The sequence below is a fragment of the Lithobates pipiens genome, unplaced genomic scaffold (genome assembly GCF_037356315.1).
Source record: "Lithobates pipiens isolate NorthernLeopardFrog02 unplaced genomic scaffold, aLitPip1_a1.2 Scaffold_13, whole genome shotgun sequence".
Classification (NCBI taxonomy): Eukaryota; Metazoa; Chordata; class Amphibia; order Anura; family Ranidae; genus Lithobates; species Lithobates pipiens.
The window spans coordinates 489,830,693-489,858,347 of record NW_027507718.1 but is presented as its reverse complement, the minus strand read 5'-3'; the positions used below and the strand labels follow the sequence as shown (position 1 = coordinate 489,858,347).

General features: G+C 46.5%; 1 protein-coding gene across 2 annotated transcripts in view; it reads right to left on the bottom strand.

Annotated features, from left to right (window-relative positions):
* The window catches only part of MAVS (mitochondrial antiviral signaling protein), a 75,117-nt gene that overhangs the window by 1,102 nt on the left and 46,360 nt on the right, over positions 1–27,655 (bottom strand). The window contains exons 6-9 of one of the 2 annotated variants that reach the window (XM_077478004.1): positions 19,538–19,630; positions 11,546–11,656; positions 11,276–11,359; positions 8,452–8,550 (exon numbers count right to left, since the gene is read on the bottom strand). In XM_077478004.1, the coding sequence (XP_077334130.1) occupies positions 8,452–8,550; positions 11,276–11,359; positions 11,546–11,656; positions 19,538–19,630 (387 nt within the window). The remainder of the gene's footprint in view (positions 1–8,451; positions 8,551–11,275; positions 11,360–11,545; positions 11,657–19,537; positions 19,631–27,655) is intronic. The other variant, XM_077478005.1, reaches the window with a different exon arrangement.

Here is a 27,655-nt window from a genome sequence, read left to right as displayed (position 1 = left end):
TGCTGGACTAAGTCTGCCGGAAAGTCCGATCGTGTGTACGCGGCATTAGGTTTTCAGGTGAATATGTTGCTCCAGGCTCTCTGCATTGCTTATAATATACCCAACATCCTAGAGAATTGATCAGGTGAGCTATGTGAATGGGGAGTATGAGTTTAGATTGGCTTATCCTTCTCTTGAGCACACATCATTTAACTAAATGCCTTGGCCCTTTTCACCCAGCATCGAAAGCATACAGGTCCCACACCAAAATCACCCAACACCACTACAATTTTTTTTTTAACTTGTGGACCCTTTCGTAGCCCCCATAGATCCCTTCTACCATCTATAGCAAGACCAGCAACTAATATTAAAGTGAACCTTTCATGACAAAAATACGCAGGCTACAGTTACTGAACCATTCTGAAAACGTTATTTCCCTGGTTATCATGCTTGGCCTCTTTCTTCAATACGTAGCGGACCTGAAGTCCATAAGAAGATAAAGGCTGACAACCTTTTCTTTGACTAACAAATTTGTTGCCGGTTAGTGAATAGTTAATTCTTTTGTCCAGTGGCAAGATATCTCAAGCACAGTATCCTTTGTAATAGAAGCGACTGTCAGAAATCCAAATAATAGTGTCACCCTCTCCTGATGGATTTTTAATTAAGTAGAACAGGGGTCTCCAAACTGTCTGAACAAAAGACCAGTTTACTGGCCTTCAGACTTTAGGGGGGCGAGACCGTGGTCATTGGGAGTAGAAATCATCCTGGCGTCAGTAGGCATAAACATCTTTGGTATTTGGATGTGAACAGTGCCCTATTGTTGGTGTCAGTGGGAAGAGTAGTGCCCTGTTGGTGTCAGTGGGAGGAATCCTACGCCATCATTGGTATGAGTGGGAGGAATCCTACGCCATCATTGGTATGAGTGGGAGGAATCCTACGCCATCATTGGTATGAGTGGGAGGAATCCTACCCCATCATTGGTATGAGTGGGAGGACTCCTACCCCATCATTGGTATGAGTGGGAGGAATCCTACCCCATCATTGGTATGAGTGGGAGGACTCCTACCCCATCGTTGTATGAGTGGGAGGACTCCTACCCCATCGTTGTATGAGTGGGAGGACTCCTACCCCATCGTTGGTATGAGTGGGAGGAATCCTACCCCATCGTTGGTATGAGTGGGAGGAATCCTACCCCATCGTTGGTATGAGTGGGAGGAATCCTACCCCATCGTTGGTATGAGTGGGAGGAATCCTACCCCATCATTGGTATGAGTGGGAGGAATCCTACCCCATCATTGGTATGAGTGGGAGGAATCCTACCCCATCATTGGTATGAGTGGGAGGAATCCTACCCCATCGTTGGTATGAGTGGGAGGAATCCTACCCCATCATTGGTATGAGTGGGAGGAATCCTACCCCATCGTTGGTATGAGTGGGAGGAATCCTACCCCATCATTGGTATGAGTGAGAAGAATCCTACCCCATCATTGGCATGAGTGGGAGGAATCCTATCCCATCATTGGCATCATTGGTATGAGTGGGAGGAATCCTACCCCATAATTGGTATGAGTGGGAGGAATCCTACCCCATAATTGGTATGAGTGGGAGGAATCCTACCCCATAATTGGTATGAGTGGGAAGAATCGTACCCCATCATCAGTGGGAGGAATAGTGTCCCATTGTTAGTGTCAGTAGGAGGAATAGTGCCTGTTGATGTCAGTAGCAGGAATTATGCCCCAATATTGGTGTAAGTGGAATAGTGTCTTGTATCAGGGGGAGGAAAAATGCCCCAAAGCCTGCATAAAGGCAAGTAAGGGGCTGCATCCAGCCCTCGGAATGCAGTTTGGAGACCACTGATGTAGAACATACCAACAGTTGTTGTCCAAGTAAAAGAGAGCAGGACCTTTATTGTGTCCATATAGGATGGGGCAGAGTCACACCTGCTACAATAGGGAAATCACATAGCTGGAGTCTCTGAAGCAGTAGTGGTCAACCCCACTTGATATAAGGACTTTAAGTCACTAAAGGGTGGCACACAACATTCAGTACATTTACGGCTACTGAAAGCTGTCAGAGATTGCAAGCATTCTATTGGAGTTGGAGATTAGGGATTATAGAGTACTTCAGGAGACAATTATGGACTGGAGACAAGTTACATGAGACATATATGGATATAGATCACAGCTATTACGGCTTCTATACAACTGCTGGCAATTGTGTGTCTAACAGATCCCTTAAAATATAAAGGATCAGAGGAAAAAAAGTGAGTGTGCTGAAAAAAGTAAGATAGTATAAAAGAACGACTAGAAGCCAGTTTAAATAATACTTAAACTGTCCTTAATAAGCATCAAAGCTAAGACTACTGGGACCCCAAGGGCCACACAAGTGCCAAAAGGGCCACATGTGGCTCCTGGGTCACAAGTTGGGCACCAGGACTCTAAAGTAATAAAAAAGCTGATGCAATAACCTAGTGCCCACCTAAAACTTCAAATTCTGATTAGCTTTTGGTATTGATATGCCCTTCTATGGTGAAAAATTAGGCCTAGGTACATTTTTCTAACATACACTATATTACCAAAGTATTGGGGCACCTGCCTTTACACACACATAAACTTTAATGGCATCCCAGTCTTAGTCCATAGGGTTCAATATTGAATTGGCTGACCCTTTGCAGCTATAAGAGCTTCAACTCTTCTTTGAAGGCTGTCTGCAAGGTTTAGGAGTGTGTCTATGGGAATGTTTGACCATTCTTCCAGAAGCACATTTGCGAGGTCAGGCACTGATGTTGGACGAGAAGACCTGGCTCGCAGTCAGCACTCCAATTCATCCCAAAGATGCTCTATCGGGTTTAGGTCAGGACTCTGTGCAGGCCAGTCAAGTTCCTTCACCCCAAACTCGCTCATCCATGTCTTTATGGACCTTGATTTGTGCACAGTGTGACAGAGCAAGGCTCTGTCCCTATGAAATTGGAGGAAAACGAGACGCAGACACAGAGTTTGCATATCTCCAGCCCTGTGTCTGGGTCTTGATGTTAACGAGCAGGGTGTGTGCCCAGCTGCATATAAGCCATATAAATGAAGGGCTGTTGGTGTGGAAGGAGGAGGAGTGTGAACAGCTTGCTGCTGGCTGAAGAGTGGTTTGCCCTGTGGGAGACTGTAGTCCGTGTAAGGGACTGGGAAAGGCTGACAACCTTGAGAGTCAGGAAGACTAAGGAAGTCGGTGAGTCCAGGGGGCTGGAAAGAGTTGACAAATCTGTTGGGAGCAAGCAGAGGAACTGTTGACAATTGAGAGCCAGGTGGCTTGGTATGTTCATTTGTGTGCTGAATGAATTTAAACCCCTGCGTGGGATTACTGGATGAACTAAATATTTTTGTTTTCTTATAATAAACGTGGGCTACCAGGCCCTTAACCATAAAACGCCTGCCTGATGTAGACTAAAACGTGCATCTACCAATTGTGCTTAATCACCCCAACATTACAAGTGGTGTTCGAATGCGGGCATGTAGACGGTGGAATCCGGGTCCTTGCTCCATGGTGAGTCGCATCAGGAACTACTGCTAGCTGTGTGTGGCAGCCAGGCGAACAGCATTGCGTATACGTTTATTTGATGGACTGTGTTGCATGCAGGTTGTGTACCTGTGAAGGAAGAATTAAACATCAGATTTTTTTTTTTCCTTTCTCTGCTGAGAACTGTTACAAGCTGCTGTGTGCATGTGATTGCAAGGATGAGGCAGTCAAAAAGCAAGAAGTTCATGTTTAATCAAGTTAAAGAGGATGTTGTTCCTGGCAGCCTGAGCCCAAAGGTGCCACAGCATGACGCAAGGAGGCCTCTGCGCTGCATCCGTTGTAGTGAGTGGGGACATGCTGTTGCCCATTGCCCCTTGTCACAGGAATGTTTGTGGAATAACCAAGCTGGATGGGAGGTTGATGAATTCTGGAGCTCATCTACTAATGATTGTGATCAGCTGTGTCCTCAGAAGTGGTATCCAATGGCAACGAGTGAGAGCCAGTCATGGAGGAGATGCCAAGAAGTGAGCTCAGCATGGTCTGAGAAGATGTCTCCACCTTGTAGGACCAGTAAAAAGGGGCCAGTGACATGTGAGACAGCGAATGAATGGTTCAAGCGGAATCGCAAAGAGTCGGGTGCACTGCAAGGGGCTGAGATCTTGGCCTCTGACTATATGCAACCCATGCAGCCTACAGAGGAGGTGGGAGACTTCCTTGTAAGATTTGAAAAAGTTGCTGTAAAGAGAAAATGGCCTAGGGACCGGTGGCCAAAACTGCTGCAAACCTTATTGCGGATAGAGTTCCGGTCGGTTTACCATTTGATGGATGGGGGCCAGGATGACTATCGCAAGTTTAAAGAGGAAATCCTTCTTAGAGGAGAGTTCCATCGTATCATGGGCCGCCAGCAATGCTCCAGGATGGGAGAAGTGTCGCTGGAAGTCCTAGGAATTGGAAATCCAGAGAAACGTAAGGTTTTCTGTCATGGCCACTTAGGCAAAGGGGTCAGTCCAGAAAGGAGAGTATATCAGCCTGAATCCTGCATGAGGTATAGCCAACCAGCTTTGGAGCGCAAGTCTGCAGTTACCCCTAGCAACAAGGATCTTGTGTTACCTACAGGGGGCGTCAGTGGGTCCAGAAAGGCTGCAGTTTTGCTCCCTGGCCACATGGGGGAGTCAGCCTGTGGAGACACCACACCAGTGAGACAACGCACTCAAGTGAAGGCTATGACATCAGCTGCAGGAACTGGTAAGACTGTTTCAGTTTATGATGCTGAATCCAGTGAAGTGGGAGTATGTCCAGTGGGGAGATCCGCAGTACAAATGGACATAGACTTTCTGCATTGTGCTACCCAGAGCAGTGGGGAGGCGCAGCGTAAAGCCCAACTAGACGCAGGGCTAAAGACTGAAAAGGACATGGGGACTCTGCATATGCCTGCTATGATCCAGCAGATGGCTGGGAAAATTGAGCTAGGGGTGACCAAAACAGTGCTGGTACCATGTTCCCTAGTGACAGCTGCTGCAGGGTTGCCCAGGGAAACTTCCAAGGAGCTTGCAGTGTTAGAGCAGAGAGTTTCCCAGGTCAGCTATGGAGCTGCCCAAATAGGCAAAAGTGCCCTTTACAGAGAGCAGGTGCTGTGAAGAGTCGCTCAGAGGTTATGGTGGCTCATAAACAAACCACAATAACAGCAGTTGTGTCTACATGTAATGAGAATGCTAATGATCGTACTAACAAAAGTGATACTATTGCTAAACGTGATGAGTGTAATGACATTGAAACATGTATTTCTTGTAATGTCATATCTGAGAGTGAGGTTGGTAATGTGTTCACTACCAGTGATGAGAGTAGGAGATCTCCCATGACAGGCAGAGGCACAGGATTGTCCATGGAAGTCTCATGGGGTTTCCATGTGTTGGAGTCAGAGGCTGCCCAGGATGGCTCTGGTGCTATGCTGGTGGAACAAGGGGGGACTAATTCACACAGTGAGAGCGAGTGGGCGCAGCCCCACAACCCTACATGTAGCCCAGTGGGCAAGGGGTTAATTCAGCCTGCAAAAGTTGAGTGTACAAAGCTGAATGTGTCTGTAATGCCACCAGAAAAAGGTGTTCAGAATGGTGTGCTGCACCAAGCTTTAGGTGATTAAGCATCACCCCAATGCAACGTTGATAAAAGTGTGGTGTTACAAAATGATGTATATAGAAGTGAGGAATGTGCAGTTAAAGCTAATGAATCCCAGGTTTCTGTGCGGCTTTCTACAGCAGGTGATGCAACACTGTGGAACGCCCATGGTGGAACCACAATGGACTGGGACAGCTGGGCCAAACAATTGCTAGCCATGCTGGATAGGGCTAGCTTAAGTAACAAGGGTGTGGACACAACTGCTATGCCAGACAGGGGGATCGCAGAGCCGCCGGTGGTTGAGGGCGTCCTGGTCCCTGCAAAGGTTGATGCCCTCCCCTCTGAAGAAACAGTTCAGGGCACTGGCATCGCAGATGTGTTGTCCACAGCTCCACAGCTAAATGATATGGAGTATCAAAGTGATAGTGTGACTTGTAATGACCTGCAGAGGCTCACCAACACTGGTGCAGAAGGGATAAGTGTGAGACATGTGTCTGACAGCTCTCCAGGGGAGCAACAAGCTGTGATGATGGGTACCTCCAAGGAGGATGAGGTCTCTTCAAATGTCTCACCCTCTCAACCTGCAGTCGCTGAGCCCCTCCATGTCTTGGACAGGGTAAAAGACCCTAGAAAGTTCTGTTGTTTAGACATGGGATGTTTAGAGATGACAGAAACCTTACTGGAAATGCTAGAGTTGGTAAAAATGAACTTGCTGTATACTTGGGTATCTCCACCGCAGTTGGACCAGGTGGTGCTGCGTAGCACCAATGGGTGGAGCCAAGTGGTACAGGCAGTGCTGGGAAACCTTGACCAACAGTGGAATTGGTGGGACCAATGGTTACCCATTTGGCACAGGATCTCCAGATTCTCTGTGAGCGTACTTCTAGTTATTGATTGGTATGGAAGGCACGCGAGAGAACTGCTTGAGATATCAGAGGTCTCTCCGTCTGATGCGGTGACTAGAAACATCTCTGCTGGTGTGGTCCGAGGTGTGGCGGAGCAGTTGTCAGTAGAGGGCGCAGATACTGCCTTACCCGCTAGGCCTCATGAGAAAGAACGGCCCAGAATGGACTCGGCAGTAGCAGAGATGCTTTCTGTCACTGGCCCAGAGGTACAAGTTAAGGTGCCTGGAGACACTGTGGAAGAAAGTGTTAATATTGGTTGCCATAACAATGTAATGTGTATACCTGAAAAAAATGGTTTATGCTTAGGTCAGGGTAGTTTGTTAGAACAGGTACCCATGGAGTGTTGGACAACGGGTGAGATGGAGCTGTGCTATGGTCCCGTCGGATGTAGTCCCTCCTCAGGTCTTCTTCTAACAAACACTGAATTGGAAAGCTGTGATCTGTTAAGAGTTCGTTCTGTAAACAATGATTTGGTTGCAGTGGGTACCAAGAGAAACTGTTTTAAACCTGAAATACCGATGGTGAAGGGTAAAATGAGTATTTGTAAGGTGAAAGGAGGGCTCAAGGAAGGCAGAGTTCCCCCAAGAAAAGTGAATAAGCCCAGGGACCCCAAAAGAAGAGGAAGGCTGAGTATAGGAAAATATAGGAACCTGTTAAGATCCAGGGGGGAATGTTCCTGGAAGCGCACCCGGAAAAAAGGTTGGGCCTACGTGGCTGACAGCCAGCACAGAGGTGTCCCAACCATCATGATGGGTGCTGGTGTTCCTCCCTCCGGATCGAAACAAAGGGGGGGGATATGTGACAGAGCAAGGCTCTGTCCCTATGAAATTGGAGGAAAACGAGACGCAGACACAGAGTTTGCATATCTCCAGCTCTGTGTCTGGGTCTTGATGTTAACGAGCAGGGTGTGTGCCCAGCTGCATATAAGCCATATAAATGAAGGGCTGTTGGTGTGGGGTGTGGAGGAGTGTGAACAGCTTGCTGCTGGCTGAAGAGTGGTTTGCCCTGTGGGAGACTGTAGTCCGTGTAAGGGACTGGGAAAGGCTGACAACCTTGAGAGTCAGGAAGACTAAGGAAGTCGGTGAGTCCAGGGGGCTGGAAAGAGTTGACAAATCTGTTGGGAGCAAGCAGAGGAACTGTTGACAATTGAGAGCCAGGTGGCTTGGTATGTTCATTTGTGTGCTGAATGAATTTAAACCCCTGCGTGGGATTACTGGATGAACTAAATATTTTTGTTTTCTTATAATAAACGTGGGCTACCAGGCCCTTAACCATAAAACGCCTGCCTGATGTAGACTAAAACGTGCATCTACCAATTGTGCTTAATCACCCCAACATTACAACAGTCATGATGGAACAGGAAGAGGCCATCCCCAAACTGTTCCCACAAAGTTTGGAGCATGAAAATGTTCAAAATGTCTTAGTATGCTGACGCCTTAAGAGTTCACTGTAACTAAGGGGTCAAACCCAACCCATGAAAAAACAGCCCCACACCATAATCCCCCTTTACCAAATTATTTGGATCACTGCACAAAGCAAGGTCCATAAAAACCATGGATGAGTGAGTTTGGAGTGGAGGAACTTGACTGACCTGCACAGAGTCCGGACTTCAACCTGATAGAACACCTTTGGGATGATCTAGAGTGGAGACTGCAAGCCAGGCCTTCTTGTCCACATCAGTGCCTGACCTCACAAATGCACTTCTGGAAGAATGGTCAAACATTCCCATAGGCACACTCCTAAACCCTCTGGGCAGCCTTCCCAGAAGATTTGAAGCTGTTATAGCTGCAAAGGGTGGGCCAACTCAATATTGAACCCTACGGGCTAAGACTGGGATGCCATTAAAGTTCATGTGCGTGTAAAGGCAGGCGTCCCGATACGTTTGGCAATATAATATATGTTTTTAAATAGAAGGAAAATAGGCATTAGCAGACTGGTCTCTTACCGACTCATATGTAGGTTGCTGCCGGTGCTGGTGTGCCGCTCCAGCATTAGCTCCAGACTCAGAACTCGACACCGGTGGACGCTGGGATGGTGCGGTGACCTTTATCACAATATATTTAACGTTATTACAGCAGAAAATAAAATGAAAGTCCAAGTGCAGTCAGAACTCTTTTACTTCTCTGTTTTTGCAATTTTGGATACAGTGGAAAAGGCTGCTGGGTTTTGGAAAAGGATTGGTGTCTGACCACACTGGGGAGATTTTCCATTACTTGTAATCTCATTGCTACCAGGACATGGATGGTGGGGTGTCCCTAAGGACTCGATCACCCCAGTCCCACTGGGCAGTATTGCCCAACACAGTCCCAAAGCAAATTCAGAGCAATTTGCATTATGTCCTATTTCTTCTGTTTGCACCAATGTGCCACATTGATAATTGTACAATAATGAAATAAAAATTAGGATAGGCCTCGTTTTTGCAAATCACATTCCATGTTAAATGAAGTATGAAGTCAACGTTAAAAAATGAAAGCACTGCGATGGGTACATGGGCAACATAAACCAGCTCACACTTCATCCACACCTTAATGTGAGCCCTCTGGTGTGAATTAGCTGTAAAACAGCGAGATACAAGCAGCCCTATTCATCGGACAGATTTTGGATATGTGTTTTTCTACCCTTTCAGCTTCATCCTTACAATTTTACAAATATTCGATATGAATATAGTGTTGGCATGTGCATGTTTTTGGCTGCGATGCTTCTATATTCTAACACAATGGGGGTTATTTATGAAAGGCTAATCCACTTTGCACTACAAGTGCAAAGTGCACTTGGAGGTGGATTCGCTATAAATCTAATGCCACGTACACGCGACCGGACTTTTTGACAGCAAAGGTCTGACGGAGTGAGTCCGTCGGACAATTCGATCATGTGTGGGCTCCATCGGACCTTTGCTTGCCAAAAATCCGGCAGACTTTAGAAATAGAACATGTTTTTAATTTTCCCACCGGAACTCCGCCGGACCGAGAAATCCGTTTGTGTGTATGCTAGTCCGACAGACAAAAACCGACGCTAGGGCAGCTATTGGCTACTGGCTATGAACTTCCTTATTCTAGTCCGGTCGTACGTCATCACGTTTGAATCCCTCAGACTTTGGTGTGATTGTGTGTGGCCAAGTCCGTTCATTCAGAAAGTACGTCGTAACTCCGCCAAAAGTCAGTCGGAAAGACCATCGGACCTAGTCCCTCGAAAAGTCCGCTCGTGTGTACGGGGCATAAGGGGTAGATCTGAAATGAGGGGACGTTCTGCTGATTTTATCATCCAATCATGTCTATGCTAAAATGCTGTTTTTTTAATTTTCCTTGCATGTCCCCCTCAGATCTACAACCTCGGGGGTTGTAAAGGTCATTTTTTTTTTCTTTTTAAATAACAAACATATTATACTTACCTCCACTGTGCAGCTCATTCTGTCCCTCGGCGGCTGTCTCGGCTCCCCCTGCAAGGACTTCTCACTCGCATGGTGAGGAGTGCTTGCGGGCGCGCTCCCATGATACAGCCGGCGGCCATAACCGCTCACTGTATCACTCGACCCCACTCCCCGGCGCACTGCGTGATTGGATGTGATTGACAGCAGCACGAGCCAATGGCTGTGCTGCTTGCAATCAATCCACTGTAACCAATCAACGGCCAGGCTGAGCAGCGAAGAAGATGTCGGAGGTGAGCTCGGCACTTTCGAGGGGTCAGGTAAGTAAAACAGGGGTGGAGGGAGGGAGCCGTCACTGTCGGATGGATGTATTTTCACCTTAATAGAATGCATTAAGGTGACATTTTTTTTACCTTTACAACCCCTTCAACATGTGTGCTTGAAATCTGGTCCGACGCAATGTTCTTAATAGACAACGTTGTCTCATTTTTAATTTCATTTAGGTGTTGTTGGTTCCAGTTCCTGTATTTCGATATATGATTGTGCATTATTTAAGCTGCTTGGTCCACCTGTGACTTCCTTTTTTCAGGGATTCCTTTCCTTGATTTCTTTTTCTCTGTATTTAGATTTTGAGTCACAGAGTCAGCAATATTAGGTATACTGCATCCACATATGCACTATTAATTTGTGGTGCAGTGTTTACACTTCAGTGAGCATATGGTATTTGCTCCCCTTGTTTCTATATATGCACAGATGCACAGGACTCTGCCAGGACCTAAAAAGGGGGCAGAGCCCTTCAGTAGATCTGTGCACTTGCCATAATGTTGGTTCCAGGGAGGGGGGGGGGGGGGTGAGAGATGTAGACATGGTGGGAACCCCTCATAATGGACACAGCGGGTGTACAGAACCCCGGAAACAGGTGGGAGCCCCTCAGGGGTACAGCCCGAGGAGGAAGTCAGCACAGGGATGGTGGGAGCCCCTCATAATGAGCGTAATGAGTCGACAACTGCCATACTGAGAAAGGTATTTTTTGCTTTTTAAATTCATCATAATAACAAACGTTCGTAATTGTTATGAAAAGTTAACGAACCTAACGAAAATTCATATTTCGTACGAATCCAAATTGAATTATGGACACAAATTACGAAATTACGAAATACGAATTAACGGCTAATACGAAACGGAACAAAACAAATTTATTGATGGCGCACGTCTAGGGGGGGGGGGGGGGGGCGGACAGATATTTCTCTTTAACAGACATTACTGGAGTACTGCAAAGAAGATGCACAAGGTCAGCAAAAAAAAAAAGGGGAAAACAAGTAGGATCAACATCTGCTATAACAAAACTATAATATGGCATGGACTATTTTGCAGTAAATGGTTGCAGAATTGACACGGTTCTTACCGGATTTGGGACAGATTTCACCGGGTGGTCTTGGCTAAAGGCACTTGCGGTATACTGCTGGCCTGGAGGAGGGGTAGAGGTATCCTGCGAGTAAAACAAATAGAGGTATTTGTATACAGTAGTTATTTATTGATAGAGAAAACAAGTAGTATGGAGCAGAGGTAAAGGGGCTAAGAAACCCGATAATGCATGGCACAGATATGGCACCTTGTAGAAGAAAGAAGTAGGAGGAAGGAAGGTTTGCAGGCTCTATCATGTTACACTTTTTACCTGTGAGTACCCAGGCACTCCTCTTTGCTGTGGCGGCGTCCAAGCTTTGTTAATTGCACCCATACTGCTACTAGGAGAGCTGAATGGACTGGACACATCACTTCCAACCACCTTTATAAAAACAGCAATGATGTCATTATCAAACGATAGCTACGGCAATCCACCTCTGCCCTCCTCTTGTTTGTTAGGAGGCCTCCCTTCTTAGCACCGTAATACTTATTTAAGTTTGCACAAAAAAAAAATACATTATGGCTTAATTTACACTTGCAATTGAGGGGCGGCAGTAGAAACTGGTAGTTACACAGTTAAATAGTAGGTGAGGTTGAAAAAAGACACAAGTCCATCAAGTCCAACCCATGTGTGTTATTATATGTCAGTATTACATTGTATATCCCTGTATGTTGTGGTCGTTCAGGTGCTTATCTAATAGTTTCTTAAAAACTATCGATGCCCCCCACTGCCTGTGGAAGGGAATTCCACATCCTTGCCACTCTTACAGTAAAGAACCCTCTACGTAGTTTAAGGTTAAACCACTTTTCTTCTAATTTTAATGAGTGGCCACGAGTCTTGTTGAACTCCCTTCCACAAAAAAAAGTTTTCTCCCTATTATTGGGTTACCAGTACGGTATTTGTATATTGAAATCATATCCTTTTTAGATTGTAATCTCTAACAAGCAGGGGCCTCTGATTCCTCTTGTACCAAACAATGTAATGTAACTGTAATGTCTGCCCTCATGTTGTAAAGCGCTGAGCAAACTGTTGGCGCTATATAAAACCTGTATAATAATAATAATAATAATAATATCCCCTCTCAAGCGTCTCTTCTCCAGAGAGAATAAGTTCAGTGCTCGCAACCTTTCCTCATAACTAATATCCTCCAGACCCTTTATTAGCTTTGTTGCCTTGTTTGTACTCTCTCCAGTTCCAGTACATCCTTCCTGAGGACTGGTGCCCAGAACTGGACAGCATACTCCAGGTGTGGCCGGACCAGAGTCTTGTAGAGCGGGAGAATTATCGTTTTATCTCTGGAACTAAACCCCTTTTTAATGCATGCCAATATTCTGTTTGCTTTGTTAGCAGCAGCTTGGCATTGCATGCCATTGCTGAGTCTATCGTCTTCTAGGATCTCCCTGGTCCTTTTCCATCCTAATTGAACTGGGTTTTTACTGCCCCGCCGCCCACCTAAGTTGCAAAGGTAGCCATACGGGGGTATACAGGTGCTGTTTCCATTGTGTCTGGGGGGCAGTGCAGCTCTGCACACACAACCCATTCAAGTGAATATGGAAACCGCGTGCAGTGCATGCATTGTGGTGCAGTGATGCTCAGCAGTGCAGGGAAACACTAGACATGTGCATTTCTTTTAGTTCCGAATTTGTTTATTAACAAATTTTGACAAATTCATTAATTCCAAATTTCGAATTTCGGAAAGTCTACATTTTGGAAAGTCTAAATTTCGGAAATTGTAGGAAATTAGAAAATTGGAAATTAGGAAATTTGAAAATTCCAAAATTTCTGAATTTTAGAATTTCGGAAAAAGCAAAAGAGTGAATGAAACGAAAACTTATGCTGCGTACACACGTAGCCAACTATCCGGCAGACTTAGGCCCCATACACACTATCAGATTTTCTGCTGACTTTTTCCTTCAGATTTACCAAAACCATGTAGTAGAAGGGCCTGCCTGATTGCATACACATTGAAACTCCTAAGGTTTGACCTCATATTATATGGTTTTAGTAAATCTGAAGGAAAAACTCAGCAGAAAATCTGATAGTGTGTATGGGGCTTTAGTCTGACGGACTGTCCGCCGGACTTTCCGAACGAGCTACTTGCCCACACACGGCACTTTTTCAGCAGACTAATACGGCGTACTAAGTCCACCGTACTTTTGAAATGAACGGACTCGCCCACACACGCGGACAAAAGTCCACTCATTTTGAGCGCGTCTCCAGGTATCCGGGGCCAGCGAAGGAGGCGTCGCTGGCCCCATCACCTGGTATGGACTTAAAGGAGAACCCCTACGCCGAAAAATCTGCGTTGGGGTCCCCCCCTAGGTCCACATCAGACCCTTGTCCGAGCACGCTACCCGGCCGGCCAGGAAAGGGGGTGGGGACAAGCGAGCATCCCCCCCTCCTGAGCCGTGCCAGGCCGCGTGCCCTAAACATGGGGGGTGCCTTGGGGAAGGGGGGGCCGCGCACCCCCCCCCCACCCCAAAGCACCTTGACCCCATGTTGATGAGGACAAGGGCCTCTTCCCGACAACCCTGGCCATTGGTTGTCGGGGTCTGCGGGCGGGGGGCTTATCGGAATCCGTGAGCCCCCTTTAATAAGGGGACCCCCAGATACCGGCCCCCCACCCTATGTGAATGAGTATGGGGTACAATGTACCCCTACCCATTCACCTGTGAAAAAAAAGTAAAAAAAAAAAAAAAACACAACACACAAGGGTTAAAATAGTTTATTGCACAGCTCCGAGGGTCTTCCGTCTTCAGGGGTCTTCTCGCCGGACTCCTCCGCTATCTTCTGCTAGCTCTTTTACTAGCGGAGGATGCTGTGACTGTGACATCATAATGGGCGGGGACATCATCGGGTGATGTCCCTATATAAGTCGCCGCGCACTGCGTCCCCATCATTGTGAGCAGAGACTGCGACGAGGCAACATCTGAAGAGAAGAAAAGAAGAGAAGAAGAGAACAAAAGAACAGAAGACGGCGACAGCGGCGACAGAAGACCGGGCCACCGCCTGTAAAAGAGCTAGAAGAAGGCGCGGTGGCCCGGCAAGAAGAACCGAAGAGGGGGACAGGACCCCCGAAGAGGGGGACAAGGCCCCCGAAGTCGGAAGAAGTGGGCGGCGGCGAAGAAGAAAGCCAGGCTCCTCAGCTAGTAAAAGAGCTAGCAGAAGATAGCGGAGGAGTCCGGTGAGAAGACCCCCTAAGACGGAAGACCCCCGGAGCTGTGCAATAAACTATTTTAACCCTTGTGTGTTGTGTTTTTTTTTTACCGGTGAATGGGTAGGGGTACATTGTACCCCATACTCCTTCACGTAGGGTGGGGGGCCGGTATCCGGGGGCCCCCTTATTAAAGGGGGCTCACGGATTCCGATAAGCCCGCCGCCTGCAGACCCCGACAACCAACGACCAGGGTTGTCGGGAAGAGGACCTTGTCCTCATCAACATGGGGACAAGTTGCTTTGGGGTGGGGGGATTGGACAAGGGTCTGATGTGGACCTGGGGGGGACCCCCATGCTGATTTTTCTGCGTAGGGGTTCCTCTTTAAGTCCATACCAGGTGACGGGGCCAGAGACGCCTCCTTCGCTGGCCCCGGCTACCTGGAGACGCGCTCAAAATGAGCGGACTTTTCTCTGCGTGGGAAAAGTCCGCTCATTTCAAAGGTACGGCGGACTAGCACACACAGGGCAGTACTGTCCGCCGAAAAGCGAGTCCGGCGGACAGATTGGAGTGCAAAAATACTTTCTTAGTCCACCGGACTTTTGGGTAAAAAAAGTCCGCCAGAGGCTACGCACGGGCAGATTGTCCGGCGGACTTGAGTTTGCCAGACTTTTCCACTGGATTGTTTGATTGTGTGTACGCGGTATAACACATTTTTTTTCAGTGCATGTCTAGGAAACACTAGTGTATGTAAACCGGAAAGCTGAAAGAGGTTGTAAAGGTAAAATTTTTTTCACCTTAATGCATTCTATGCATTAAGGTGAAAAAACATCTGACAGTGCCGGTGTTGTGCCATATAGTGTCCGGCCATCATATAGCGTCCCGACTAAGCTTCGGAAAATCTCCGAAGTTGAACGGCGCCTGCGCCGTGAGTGGAGGTGGTGGCCCCACCATCCAAGCGGACATAGGGTTGTGAATATTAGAGGGCCCCTCGCGGGCGAGCTTAGCTCGCCACGCTTCGGGCTCGGCCTCGCTGCGCTCGGCTCTTTTATATTCCTACTCTATGTTCACTTGGATAGTGGGGATGGAACCTGGACTCACGGCGCAGGCGCCGTTCATCCTCGGCAATTTTCGGAATCTGTGCGCAGTACACAGCGGACACTATCGGATGGGGGACCTTATATGACAAGACACCGGCCCCCCCAGCCCCCCATGTTTTACTTACCTGACCCCTCGAAAGTCCTGCGCTGGCCCCCAACGTCCTCTTGGCCGCTCAGCCTGGCCGTTGATTGGCTCGAGTGGATGGATTGAAAGCAGTGCAGCCATTGGCTCGCACTGCTGTCAATCACATCCAATGACGTGGCGCGCTGGCGGTGGGTCCGAGTGATACAGTGAGCGGCTATGGCCGCCGGCTGTATCACGGGAGCGTGCTCACAAGTGCTTCTCACCATGTGAGGGAGCTCGCATGAACGTGACAAGTACTTGCGGGAGGAAGCAGAGACAGCCGCCGAGGGACCCCAGAAGACCATGTTCAGGGCCACTCTGTGCAAAACAAGCTACACAGTGGAGGTAAGTATAACATGTTTGTTATTTAAAAAACAAAAAAAAAAATCTCTTTACAACCCCTTGAACTCAGGGAAAACATCTAAATGCACAGATGAAATATTGTACATGCATTGCAGCTAATTTACCAACAAAAATGATTTTTGTTCTGATCCCCATGACTAAGCTCCGGGGGGCGGATCAAAATGTGTTGGGGGCATGGCCTGGTCAGAGGCTGAGGTTGCCACTCCATCCATTCACTGCAGCAGGACATCATAGATGTGCAACTTCCAGGGGTCACCCTTCCTTTCTTGAACCTTTGCAGGAGCCAGGATGGTCTCCATCCCGTCTACATACCCCCTCCCTATGGAGCCTGAGCGGACCACACACTTTTCCCAGGGCACATTTTTGTTCTGTCCATCCAGTCCTGAGATTTTCACGGCTTTGATTATTACCCTGTACCAATTTTCCTTGGCTAAACTATAAAGATTCTGTAGATTTCCTGATGATCCTGCTTGTTTATGCTACCAATTATATCTACTGTATTTTACAATGTACCTCTAGAGGTGGCCATACATTTTAAGAATGTTCATTTGATTTTATAATCATCATTAGGGAGGTCAGATCATTCCAAAATCAAAATGTTAAAAGCAAGCGCAATTTTAAAGTACTTTTGAACAGTATTCATCAAGTAATCTAGTTTACTGCAAATTTTCATACGAATGTTTGTACAACCATTTTTTTTTAACCACTTCCCTACCCACACATTGTCATATGACGTCAGCAGATGGGATCTCCCATCCTGAGTGGGCGTCATATGAAGTCCTCGGCTTCCCGGCGGTATAGGAGCCGATGTGTGTGCCCAGCGGCCGCGATGTCCGCTGGGCTCTCGCAATCGCTCGGTACAGAGCAGGACCATGGATCTGTGTGTGTCTTGTCAGGGGAGAGCAAACAGACCGTGTGTTCCTAGTATATAGGAACACCTATCGGTCTCCTCCCCAGATCCGTCCCTTCCCCCTACAGTTAGAATCCCTCCCTAGATAACACATTTAGTCCCTTGATAGCCCCCTAGTGTTAACCCCTTCCCTGCCAATGACATTTATACAGTAATCAGTGCATTTTTATAGTACTGATCACTGTATAATTGTGAATGGTCCCAAAATAGTGTCAAAAGTGTCCGATATGTCCACTGCAATGTCAGTCACAATAAAAATCGCAGATCACCACAATTACTAGTAACAAAAAACTATAATAAAAATGCCATAAATCTATCCCCTATTTTGTAGATGCTATAACAAACCAATCAATATACGCTTATTGCCATTTTTTTCTTACCAAAAATATGTAGAAGAATACATATCGTTCTAAACTATTATTTTTTTATTTTTTTTAAATTGGGATATTTATTATAGCAAAAACTAAAAAAATATATATTTTTTTCAAACTTGTCGCTCTTCTTTTGTTTATACCGCAAAAAATAATAACTACAGAGGGGATCGAATACCACCAAAAGAAAGCTCTATTAGTGGGTACAGTGTAGCATGACCGCGCAATTGACATTTAAAATGTTACAGCGCTGAAAACTGAAAATTGGCCTGGGCAGGAAGGAGGTGGAAATGCCCGGTATTGAAGGGGTTTAAAAAATAATAATCTACAGATGAGCCCGATGTTCGAGTCGAACGTAAGCTCGACTCGGAACATCAGGTGTTTGCCCATTCGGCAGAATACTGAACATTATGTGGCGTTCGCGTCAAATTTGAATGGTGCGGAATGCCCCATAATGCACTGCCAGATGCTGTGATTGACTATTCATTTACATCGCAGGACACTTTTTTTTTTTTTGATAAAATGCCCTACAATGTCAATGAATCGTCAATCACAGCATCCGACGATCCAGAGAAAAAACAAACAAAAAAACTTTGCCTTGATGGAAGGTGTCCCCGCGACTGCCATCTTTACGCATTGACAAGGACAGAGCCACCCCGTGACGTAAACAGATGACTCTGCCCCCCCCGATGTCACATGACGTCAGAAGAGGGCGGGTCACTCAGTTACGTCATCAGGTGGCCCCGCCCTTGCCTATATAACAGCTGTCAAAGTAAAAAGTCGGCGGGACGACCCCCCATTGCGGCGGAGTTTTTACGTATTATTTATTTTTTTCTTCTCGGGACTGTCGGATGCCATGATTGATGATGGATTTACAATGCCGGACACTTTTTTTTTCAATAAAGGAATTGTGAATAACGGTCTGCTGTCGTTTTTTAACTTTGAAACTTTTTTTGGGGAATGGGTAGGGGTACAATGTACCCCATTCACATAAGGGGGCCAAGATCTGGGGGCCCCCTTTGTTAAAGGGGGCTTCCAGATTTTGATAAGCCCCCCACCCACTGACCCCCACAACAACCGGGCAAGGGTTACGGGGGATGAGTGAAAGAAAAAAAAAGTAGGTGTGGCGCTGTTCTTCTATGATAAAAACATATAAAATGTAAAGTGACTAGTGCTATAAATAGTATAAGACGATAATTGTGGTGCCTCTGGAACGTGGTTAGTTAAAAAAATATTGCTATTTTAATATGTTGATGCCAATGCAGTTGATCATATAAAGTACTATAGGGGGTTAAAACTCCTACTAATGTGTTTAAGTGGTGCTAGTTAATAAAATAGTGTAATATCTGTAATGTCACATTTAATTGATATGTGCAATTTAACACCCACATTAAGCATAGGGTCCACACGTCGAAATTATTATAAACTTTGTGCTGGTATAAACCTATCATGAAGTGATAAATACTCTACAATGCCACACTTAAAAGATGTGTGCAAATTAACATTCACATTAACCATAGAGTCCACACTTAAAACTTATTTAAACTTCGTGTTATTATGAAACAGTGATAAAGTGATAAGTGCTCAATAATTAAGTGTTCAGTGCTGGTTATCCACAAATAAAACGGTTGTATCTTCTCCTCTTAATAAAGTGTTGGCAGTGCAGGTGACAAATCTGTGCTCTTATTCAGAATGCACTCACTGGATACTTCTTACCCCACCTGGGGTACTAAACAGTCACAGTATTTGCCACTGTGTAGCACTCTGGGAGATAGGTCCTCATTTGTGGTATTGGCATTCCTCCATAGTTTAGTATGTAAAGAAGAGAAGGGTGCCCATAGCGCATTACCTCTTAAAAACCACATCAACATGAGGACAAGGTGCAAGCACCATCCCCGTGGCCTGGTACAGTTCAAGAAGGGGGGGGGGGGCTGCTCAGATAAGGGTCTGGTATGGATTTTGGGGGGACCCCCACGCCATTTTTTTTTACATTTAAGACTGGGGGGGGGGCGCACAAAGTTTCTTTTAATGATTTTTATCTATATTGCCGGGACCCGACAATACACTATAGCCGCAAGCAATTTTAAATGACATTTTTTCCTTTAGAAATGTCATTTTGCTGCGGTACTGTTATAAACTTGGGAAAGATTCGCTACTTTATAGGCACCTTGGTGGTTGCAGGAAATAAAATTGCATCATCTCTGGCTTGTCTTACAAAGAGAGAGGTAAAAATGTCTCACTTCTCGATTCACAGTAGTGTGCGGTAGATCATTGATGGCATCCTTCCTTGGAGTATTAACCACGGAGGTGCGCTTCTCCGTAGAATGAGCGACCTAGAATGAAATGACAGCATAGAATTCTTGCTCAGAAAAATTATAGTGGGAAAAATGATCCAGTGTTAAATGCTAGTAGCCAATCTGAAATTATCATTGAACAGTTTAGCACAGCCTAAAGAATGCACATATCATAAGGACATATCAAAAGGAACTCTCATAGCCTTTTGCACTGCAGCAACAAACCATCAGAAATGCATGTGTGGCACCAAGGGTGCAACTGTGTGATAGACATCCATATCAAAAGCATTATAGCCTATACTATGGAAAAGATGTTTGTGTACAAGAACGGGAGAGCCTTGGGCTTCCATAAACACTGGGATATCTGGAGAAACTCCCCAAATGCCTCTTCACATATATGATGTACAATTAACTCATCCATGATGAATACTAAATGACATAAACGTCTAAAGGGTTCCCCTCCATTGGTGATACTGATATTTACCCCAACCTATCAGAGAAGAATGTAGGACTATATATGACGAGAACCGCTAGCAAATGTGGATAGATCTATTCCTTATGCACGAGTTTCTGAGTTTGTTTATGAACTATTAACAATAAACACAAGTAGCTAGGGTTGCCACCTGTCTGGGATTCACCCGGACAGTCAGGGTTTTGAATCACGTGTCCAGGTTTCAGGCACACTGAAACCCGGACACATTATTCAAACCGGGCATTGGCTCAAGTAACCAAGATAGTTACATAAGTCTGTTGCCATCCAGGAGCTGCAGCTGGCTGTCTTGGGGCAAGTTCGGCATCACTGGGTGGCAGGGCGATGATGTCAGAAAGATCAATTTGGCCACACCCACTGTTCGCTGCAGCACGCTATGCACACCACATTACTACTCTCCTTGGGGCAACCAAAGGTGTCCCAGGCCGGCAAAGTGTTCGGGTTTGGCTTGAAGAAAAGGTGGCAACCCTACAAGTAGCTTTGTCATGAAGGAGCTCCTCAGCCTTCCTCCGGGGTCGGGGGTGGACCTCTCACTAATGTAGGTTTCAAAGCCTGCTCACAGTGTGCACCCAAAGGGGGTGACATGTTTTAGCTCACTGCGACACCATCTTATATTGCATTATCATAGTTGCCAACAGTCCCGATTTTCCCGGGACAATCCCAATTTTGGGACCCTCGTCCCGATCGGAGGTCCACGAATCCGGATTGGTAATGGTAAATAAGCTTCGAGAACTGAATTACTAAATTAATAAATAATTCCTATGTGATTATTTATATTATTCATCTCACTAAAATGTCTAAACATAATAATATGTAGCGCACTACTCCCTTGGGAGCTGCTGGTGTAGTTAAGTACTGCTGGTTTAACCCCCCGGTCTTCCACCCCACACGTGTAACAACAGACCCATTCAAACAGTTGAACAGTGAAGGTTTATTTTCTTGCTGCGGTCCATGGTGTTATCAGTAGTGCAAAGAAGTATGAGCTGCCTCTTCTTGTTCCATATTGAGTAGCTAAAACACTTTCCCTTAGCGAACTGGATGATGCCCCTCTGAAAGACAACTTGGTAAATTGGAATGCTGGAAGTCCCAGGCCTCACCTGCCTCTCTCGCCTCCTGCAAATCCTCGCCAGGCCAGTTCAGGAATGTCCAGGCGCCCCCGGTCTACTCCGTCCGCTTTGCAGCTACATCCCAATTCTTGTGCAATGATCCATCCAAGCCGGGATGCCTGGTTTATGTTCCCAGGGTTTCTGGTGCAGATTGTAGACTTGAACCATCCAGCTCTGAGGTCTCTGAACCCTCAGGCCTCCCAGTTAGGTTCCTGCTCTCCAGCGCTGGGGCCTTAAACCCCAGGCCTTTGAGACTGCTCCTGAAGGTCACATTGTGAAGCTTCTCTGGACCTAGTCTCTTCCCATCTCCCCCCAGGAAGCATGTGACCTCATTATATATGTATGTCCCGCCCCTGCCCATACAAATTAATGATTGGGCCAGGGCCATATACACTGCCAGCTCTTCAGTACCTGCCCTGCCTTCTTTCCAGAACATTACCCTGGAGAAGCAAGGGAGGTCTTCCAGGGTGGAGAACAGGTGGTCACACCCCCCTCTATTCTACTGCTCTTCCCAAACCCAGATCAACCCACCAGGGCTAAACAAAGAAACAGTAAGGCACTGGCAATTTCTCCTAATATCTACCTATTAGCACCCACCTAAAAGGTGGTGGGCGCTACAATATACTGTATAATGTTCATGCTGTGCACATGGGGATAGGAACATATTGTCTTATGCCGCGTACACACGACCAGATTTTTCGACAGACTACGGCAGTCTTCCCCACAGACTTTCGGTGGAGTTCCGGTGGACTTTCTGAATGAACAGACTTGGGCACACACAATCACACCAAAGTCCGATGGATTTGAACATGATGACGTACGACCGGACTAGAATAAGGAAGTTCATAGCCAGTAGCCAATAGCTGCCCTAGCGTCGGTTTTTGTCTGTCGGACTAGCATGCACACAAATGGATTTCTTGGTCCGGCGGGAAAATTTAAAACATGTTCTATTTCTAAAGTTCGCTGCATTTTTGTCAAGAGCGGGTCAGATGGAGCCCACACACAATCAAATTGTCCGACGGACTCGTTCCGTCTGACCTTTTCTGTCAAAACGTCCGGTCGTGTGTACGCGGCATTAACATTGCACTTGCATTGTGGCTCCTCTGATTTCTGTCACATGTGGACATGTGTTGGATAAGGAGGTTCTTGCAGAGCTTGAATTTTCCCTTGTGTGTGCAGAACTGCAGGCTTTCCCTTCATGCTCTGTGACACACATGACAGACTGCAGGATTATGTAGAGCTCAGCATTCAGTACACCTTCAGATAACATGCTAGTGTCCATAATGGGAATTCAGCACTGACAACAAGTGTTATATGTACTGAGAGGTATCTCTGGGAACAGAGCAGCAAACCATAATCTTCCAACATGTCATGTGTGACAGGCATGACAAATAACTTCAACCGCATATCTGTAAATACTGCTAGTGCTATGAGCAATAACAGTTTTTCTTCCTTCTCTCTCTCTGCTTGTTTTAGTAGTGAGTGAGCAGTAGGGGCCATAGCTATACCCAAGAGGCCCTAAAATCCAGCAATACTATGAAAAGTGATTTAAAGCGGAGCTCCACCCTAAAATGGAACTTCCGCTCATGGGAACCCTCCCCCCCTCCGGTGTCACAATTGTCACCTTTCAGGTGGGAGGAGGGGGGGTGCAGATACCTGTATAATAAAGGTATATGCACCACTTCCGGGCATAGATAGCCACAGATCCTGCGGCTAGCTACGCCACTTCCTGTCATCCCCCGCTGTCTTCTGCAAAACACAAGGATCCCAGAGACAGCAGGAACCGTCCGTATTGCGCAGTGCAAATCACGCATGCGCAGTAGGGAACCGGGAAGTGAAGCCTGATTCGCATACCGAAGATGGCGGCGGCAGCACCCAAGAGCCGATCGACAGATCGGCTTCAGGTGCCGACATCGCGGGCGCCCTGGACAGGTAAGTGTCCATGTTTTAAAAGTCAGCAGCTGCAGTATTTGTAGCTGCTGACTTAAAAAAAAAACAACAAAAAAAAAAAAAACGGCGGAACTCCCGCTTTATTGCCAGCTCCACTGCTGGGGACACCAGATGTAAAGGAGGGCTCCACTGCTGGGGACACCAGATGTAAGGAGGGGCTCCACTGCCAGGGACACAGATCTGTAAGGAGAGCCTCTGCTTCTGGAGGCACCTGATGTAAGGACGGACTCTGTTGGGGGATCCTGATGCAAGTACAGACTCTTTTGGGGGGACCTGATGGCATCTGGTGGCAGGCGATGTGGCAGGTGACACACTCAGGGGTCCCACTGGTTCTGGATTATGATGAGCTGAATGATTTCATTCTATATTACAATGTAATAATAGTAATAATCTACTTCAATCATCCTGAAACCATAACCACCATGGTGCCGGGATGATTGAAGCGCTAACACCAGGTATTTGGAGTATCTTTATCTGCTGATTTGTTAAACTCTGGAAAACACATTTATATTGTGGTGCAGGATCTGGGCCTGCTGTCCCTCCATCCCTGTTTCCTTCCCTCCTTTTTTCTCTCTCCCTCTCTCCCTATTTCCCCCTTTCTTTCTCCATCTCTCATTCATCTCAGACACTAACCACACCCCCATTTGAACTACGCCCATATAAACCACACCCACTGTTTACCATAAACCAGGCCCATTCTTTTGGTGCGATGCGTGCCACATTTTTATTTTTTACTACAAACGTATGCCCCCGCCCCCTAATTATAATGAATTAATGAATGAAATACTTGTATAGTGCACAATGCGAACTGAATCGCCTCTAGGCTCCGCCTACAGCCAAAAAAGTGTCCCTAAAAACTTTTTACAATGTTGGCAACTATGGATTATGAAGAGCCTGCATATGATTAGACATGCTTATACCTTGATAACCTACCTTGTGTTAATATCTTGTATACCTACTGTTTTATTTTGTACTGACTCCAACCAGTACTGTACTATCTAATGTAATAAAAAAAAAAAAAAAGAAGATTTATTGATTAACAATAGAGCATTAGAGCCTCTCCCCATGTATTTCCCCTCTCTATGGCAGTCTCTAGTGCAGAGTTGTCCAACAGGCCACCTACAAGACCTCCCATTACAATCCTCAGTGGAGTGTGAAGTGATTATCACAGCACTAAGCCAGATTGATCTCCTGCCCAACAGTGACAACATAGTTCCAATTTGGTTTGTTGCAAGTTGGCTGGTAAGTGAGCTGGGAATTTGTGTTTGTTTTTTGATATGCATAGCCCTTCCAGGTGCTCCTCACTGCAAAGGCCAGTTATAGGTTGCGGTGGTTGCCATTTGTTTATATAGTTCCACCTCCAACCACAGAGCCACAGCAGCAACTTTGGAGCAAGACAGACAGTAAATACTGAACACCTTGAAATTATGAAAACACAGGACCCACTGACACCAATGATGGGGCCTTTTTTTTTTTACTGCCCCTGACATTGAAGATGGGATTTTACTTCCACTGACACAAAAACGGGGCTCATTTCGCTCTCACTGACACCAACAGCAGGGTTTATTTTACTGCCACCAACAATGGGACTCATTTTACTTCCACGGACACCAACAATATGGTGCTTAGTCTATTTACACTGCCACCAACTTATTTTACTATGTAAAAAATTACTTGTGCGCTACTAGGTAAACAATAAGTGAATAAATAATATATTAAATATGCAAACAGCTGCAACTATGTATGCCATGTACACATGATCAGACTATCTGGTGGACTTTCCAGCGGAGGTCTTCCGGACTTTCCGTACGAGCGGACTTGCCCACACACGACGGACTAGATCCGGCGGACAATCCGCCAGACTTTTGGCAGAGGTCCACCGGACTTTTCAAATGAACCGACTTGCCCACACACGGAGTAAAGTCTGTTCAGGTAGACGGGACTAGCGAAGGAAGTCAATGTAGCCGCCTCCATCGGCGAGATTGACACCTTGCTAGCCCCGTCGCCTGGTATGGATTTAAAGGCTACACCGAAAAAATGGTGTGGGGGTCCCCCCAAAGACCATGCCAGACCCTTATCCGAGAACGCAGCCCGGCCGGTCAGGAAAGGGGGTGGGAACAAGCGAGCGCCCCCACCTCCTTCTGAGCCGTACCAGGCTGCGTGCCCTCAACATGGGGGGTGGGTGCTTTGGGGGAAGGGGGGGTCCTGCAGCCCACCCCAAAGCATCTTGTCCCCATGTTGATGAGGACAAGGGCCTCTTCCCGACAACCCTGGCCATTGGTTGTCGGGTCTGCGTGCGGGGGACTTATCAGAATCCGGGAGCCCCTTTAATAATGGGGCCCTCAGATTCTGGCCCACCACCCAATGTGAATGAGTATGGGGTACGATGTACCCCTACACATTCACCTGGGGGAAAAAAGTGTAAATAAAAAACACACAACACAGGTTTTTAAAGTAGTTTATTAGACAGCTCCGGGGTCTTCTTCCTACTTCGGGGGTCTTCTCATCGGGCTCCTCCGCTAGCTTCTGCTCTTTTACTAGTGGAGGAGCCCGGCTTTCTCCATCGCCGTCGTCTGGGAGTCTTCTCCTGCTCTTCGGTTCTTCTGCCGGGCCTCCGCTATATTCTTCCAGCTCTTTTACTAGCGTTGGCCCGGTCTGCTCTTTCGTTGCTGTCACTGCCTTCTTCTTCTTCTCTTCTTCCGATGTTACAGTCCCGGGGGATGCTGGGACTGTGACATCATAAGGGGCGAGGTCACCATGTGACATCACCTGGTGACCCCGCCCTTATGCATATATAAGTCGCCGCAGAAGAAGAAGGCGACAGCGGCGAACAAGAAGACCGGGCCAACCTAGTAAAAGAGCTGGAAGAAGATAGCAAAGGCCCGGCAGAAGAACCGAAGAGCGGGACAAGACCCCTGAAGTCGGAAGAAGACCCCTGAACGGTGGCGACGAAGGAGAAAGCCGGGCTCCTCTGCCAGTAAAAGAGCGGTAAAAGAGCAGAACATAGCGGAGGAGCCCTGCAAGAAGACCCCATAAGTCGTAAGAAGACACTCTGAGCTGTTTAATAAACTACTTTAAAAACCTGTGTTGTGTGTTTTTTATTTACACTTTTTTCTCCCAGGTGAATGGGTAGGGGTACATCGTACCCCTACTCATTCACATAGGGTGGGTGGCTGGAATCTGGGGCCCCCGTAGACCCCGAGAACCAACGCGCAGGGTTGTAGGGAAGAGGCCCTTATTCTCATCAACATGGGGACATGGTGCTTTGGGGTGGGGGGCACCCACCCCCCCCCCATGTTGAGGGCACGCGGTCTGGTACGGCTCAGGAGGGGGCCGTACTCCCCACTCTCTTTCCTGACCGGCCGGGCTACGTGCTCGGATAAGGTTCTGGTATGGACTTTGTGGGGACCCCCACGCCATTTTTTCGGCATAGGGGTTCCCCTTTAAATCCATACCAGGGCTAGCAAGGTGTCAATCTCGCCAATGGAGGTGGCGACATTGGCTTCCTTCGCTAGTCCCGTCTACCTGGAGTCACGTTCAAAACGAACTGACTTTAATTCATGTGTGGGTAAGTCCATTCATTTGGCGGATTTTGAGTCAAGACTTCTTTCTAAGTCCGCCGGATAGTCCGATCGTGTGTACATGGCATTAGTGATCTCACACTACAACAAAATTTATATTAAAAACAGTGGTGCACTTATTCTCTATACAAAATATTGTGGTCAATAAAACCAAAATATGGTATATAATATTTCCTAACCATATGCATTGGAAAAAAAAAAAAAAAAAAAAAACACGCAAAAAAGTAAAAAAAATAAAAAAAAAATAAAGATTTCACAATATATTTAAAGTTGATCACAGATAAAGTCCTGTGTTTGAAATAGGTCAAAGTCCTCCCAAAATTGACTGCTGCTCCAATGCATACCAATAGTAATATTTAATCCATGAAACCTGCACCTTCACCACCTAACCCGTGTATAATGGCCGCTCACCTTCAGGTTATGACCAGTTATGGTCCAATAAAGCCTTTGTATAATCCCACCATCTTAAAGCCTCGTACACACGATGCGATTGTTGGCAGGGGATTGCCTGTTGACAGACTGTTGGCCTAAAATTTGACCGTTAGTACGCTCCATTTGACAATTGTTGTCCAACTTTCTGCCAACAAATGTTGGATGGCATGCTAGTAAATTTTCAGCAGACATCGGTTGGTTGTTGGATTTTCTGATGGTCAGTACACAAGTTCGTCACACAAAAGTCGAAAGTACAAACACATGCTTGGAATCAATACTCACCAAACATGAAATTAGCAGAAGGGGCCCAAAGGTTGGTGCTCAAGAGCTGAAATTCCTCGTAGTACATCACTACGTTCGTGTTTGCTGGTTTGTTGGACGGACAATTGTGTACTGTTAGTATGCAAGACAAGATTAAGGCACATGCCCTTTTGACAAAAATCAGAAGCTTGGTTGGACAACAATTGCATCGTGTGTACGATCTTTGCACTTTTATTTCAAATTT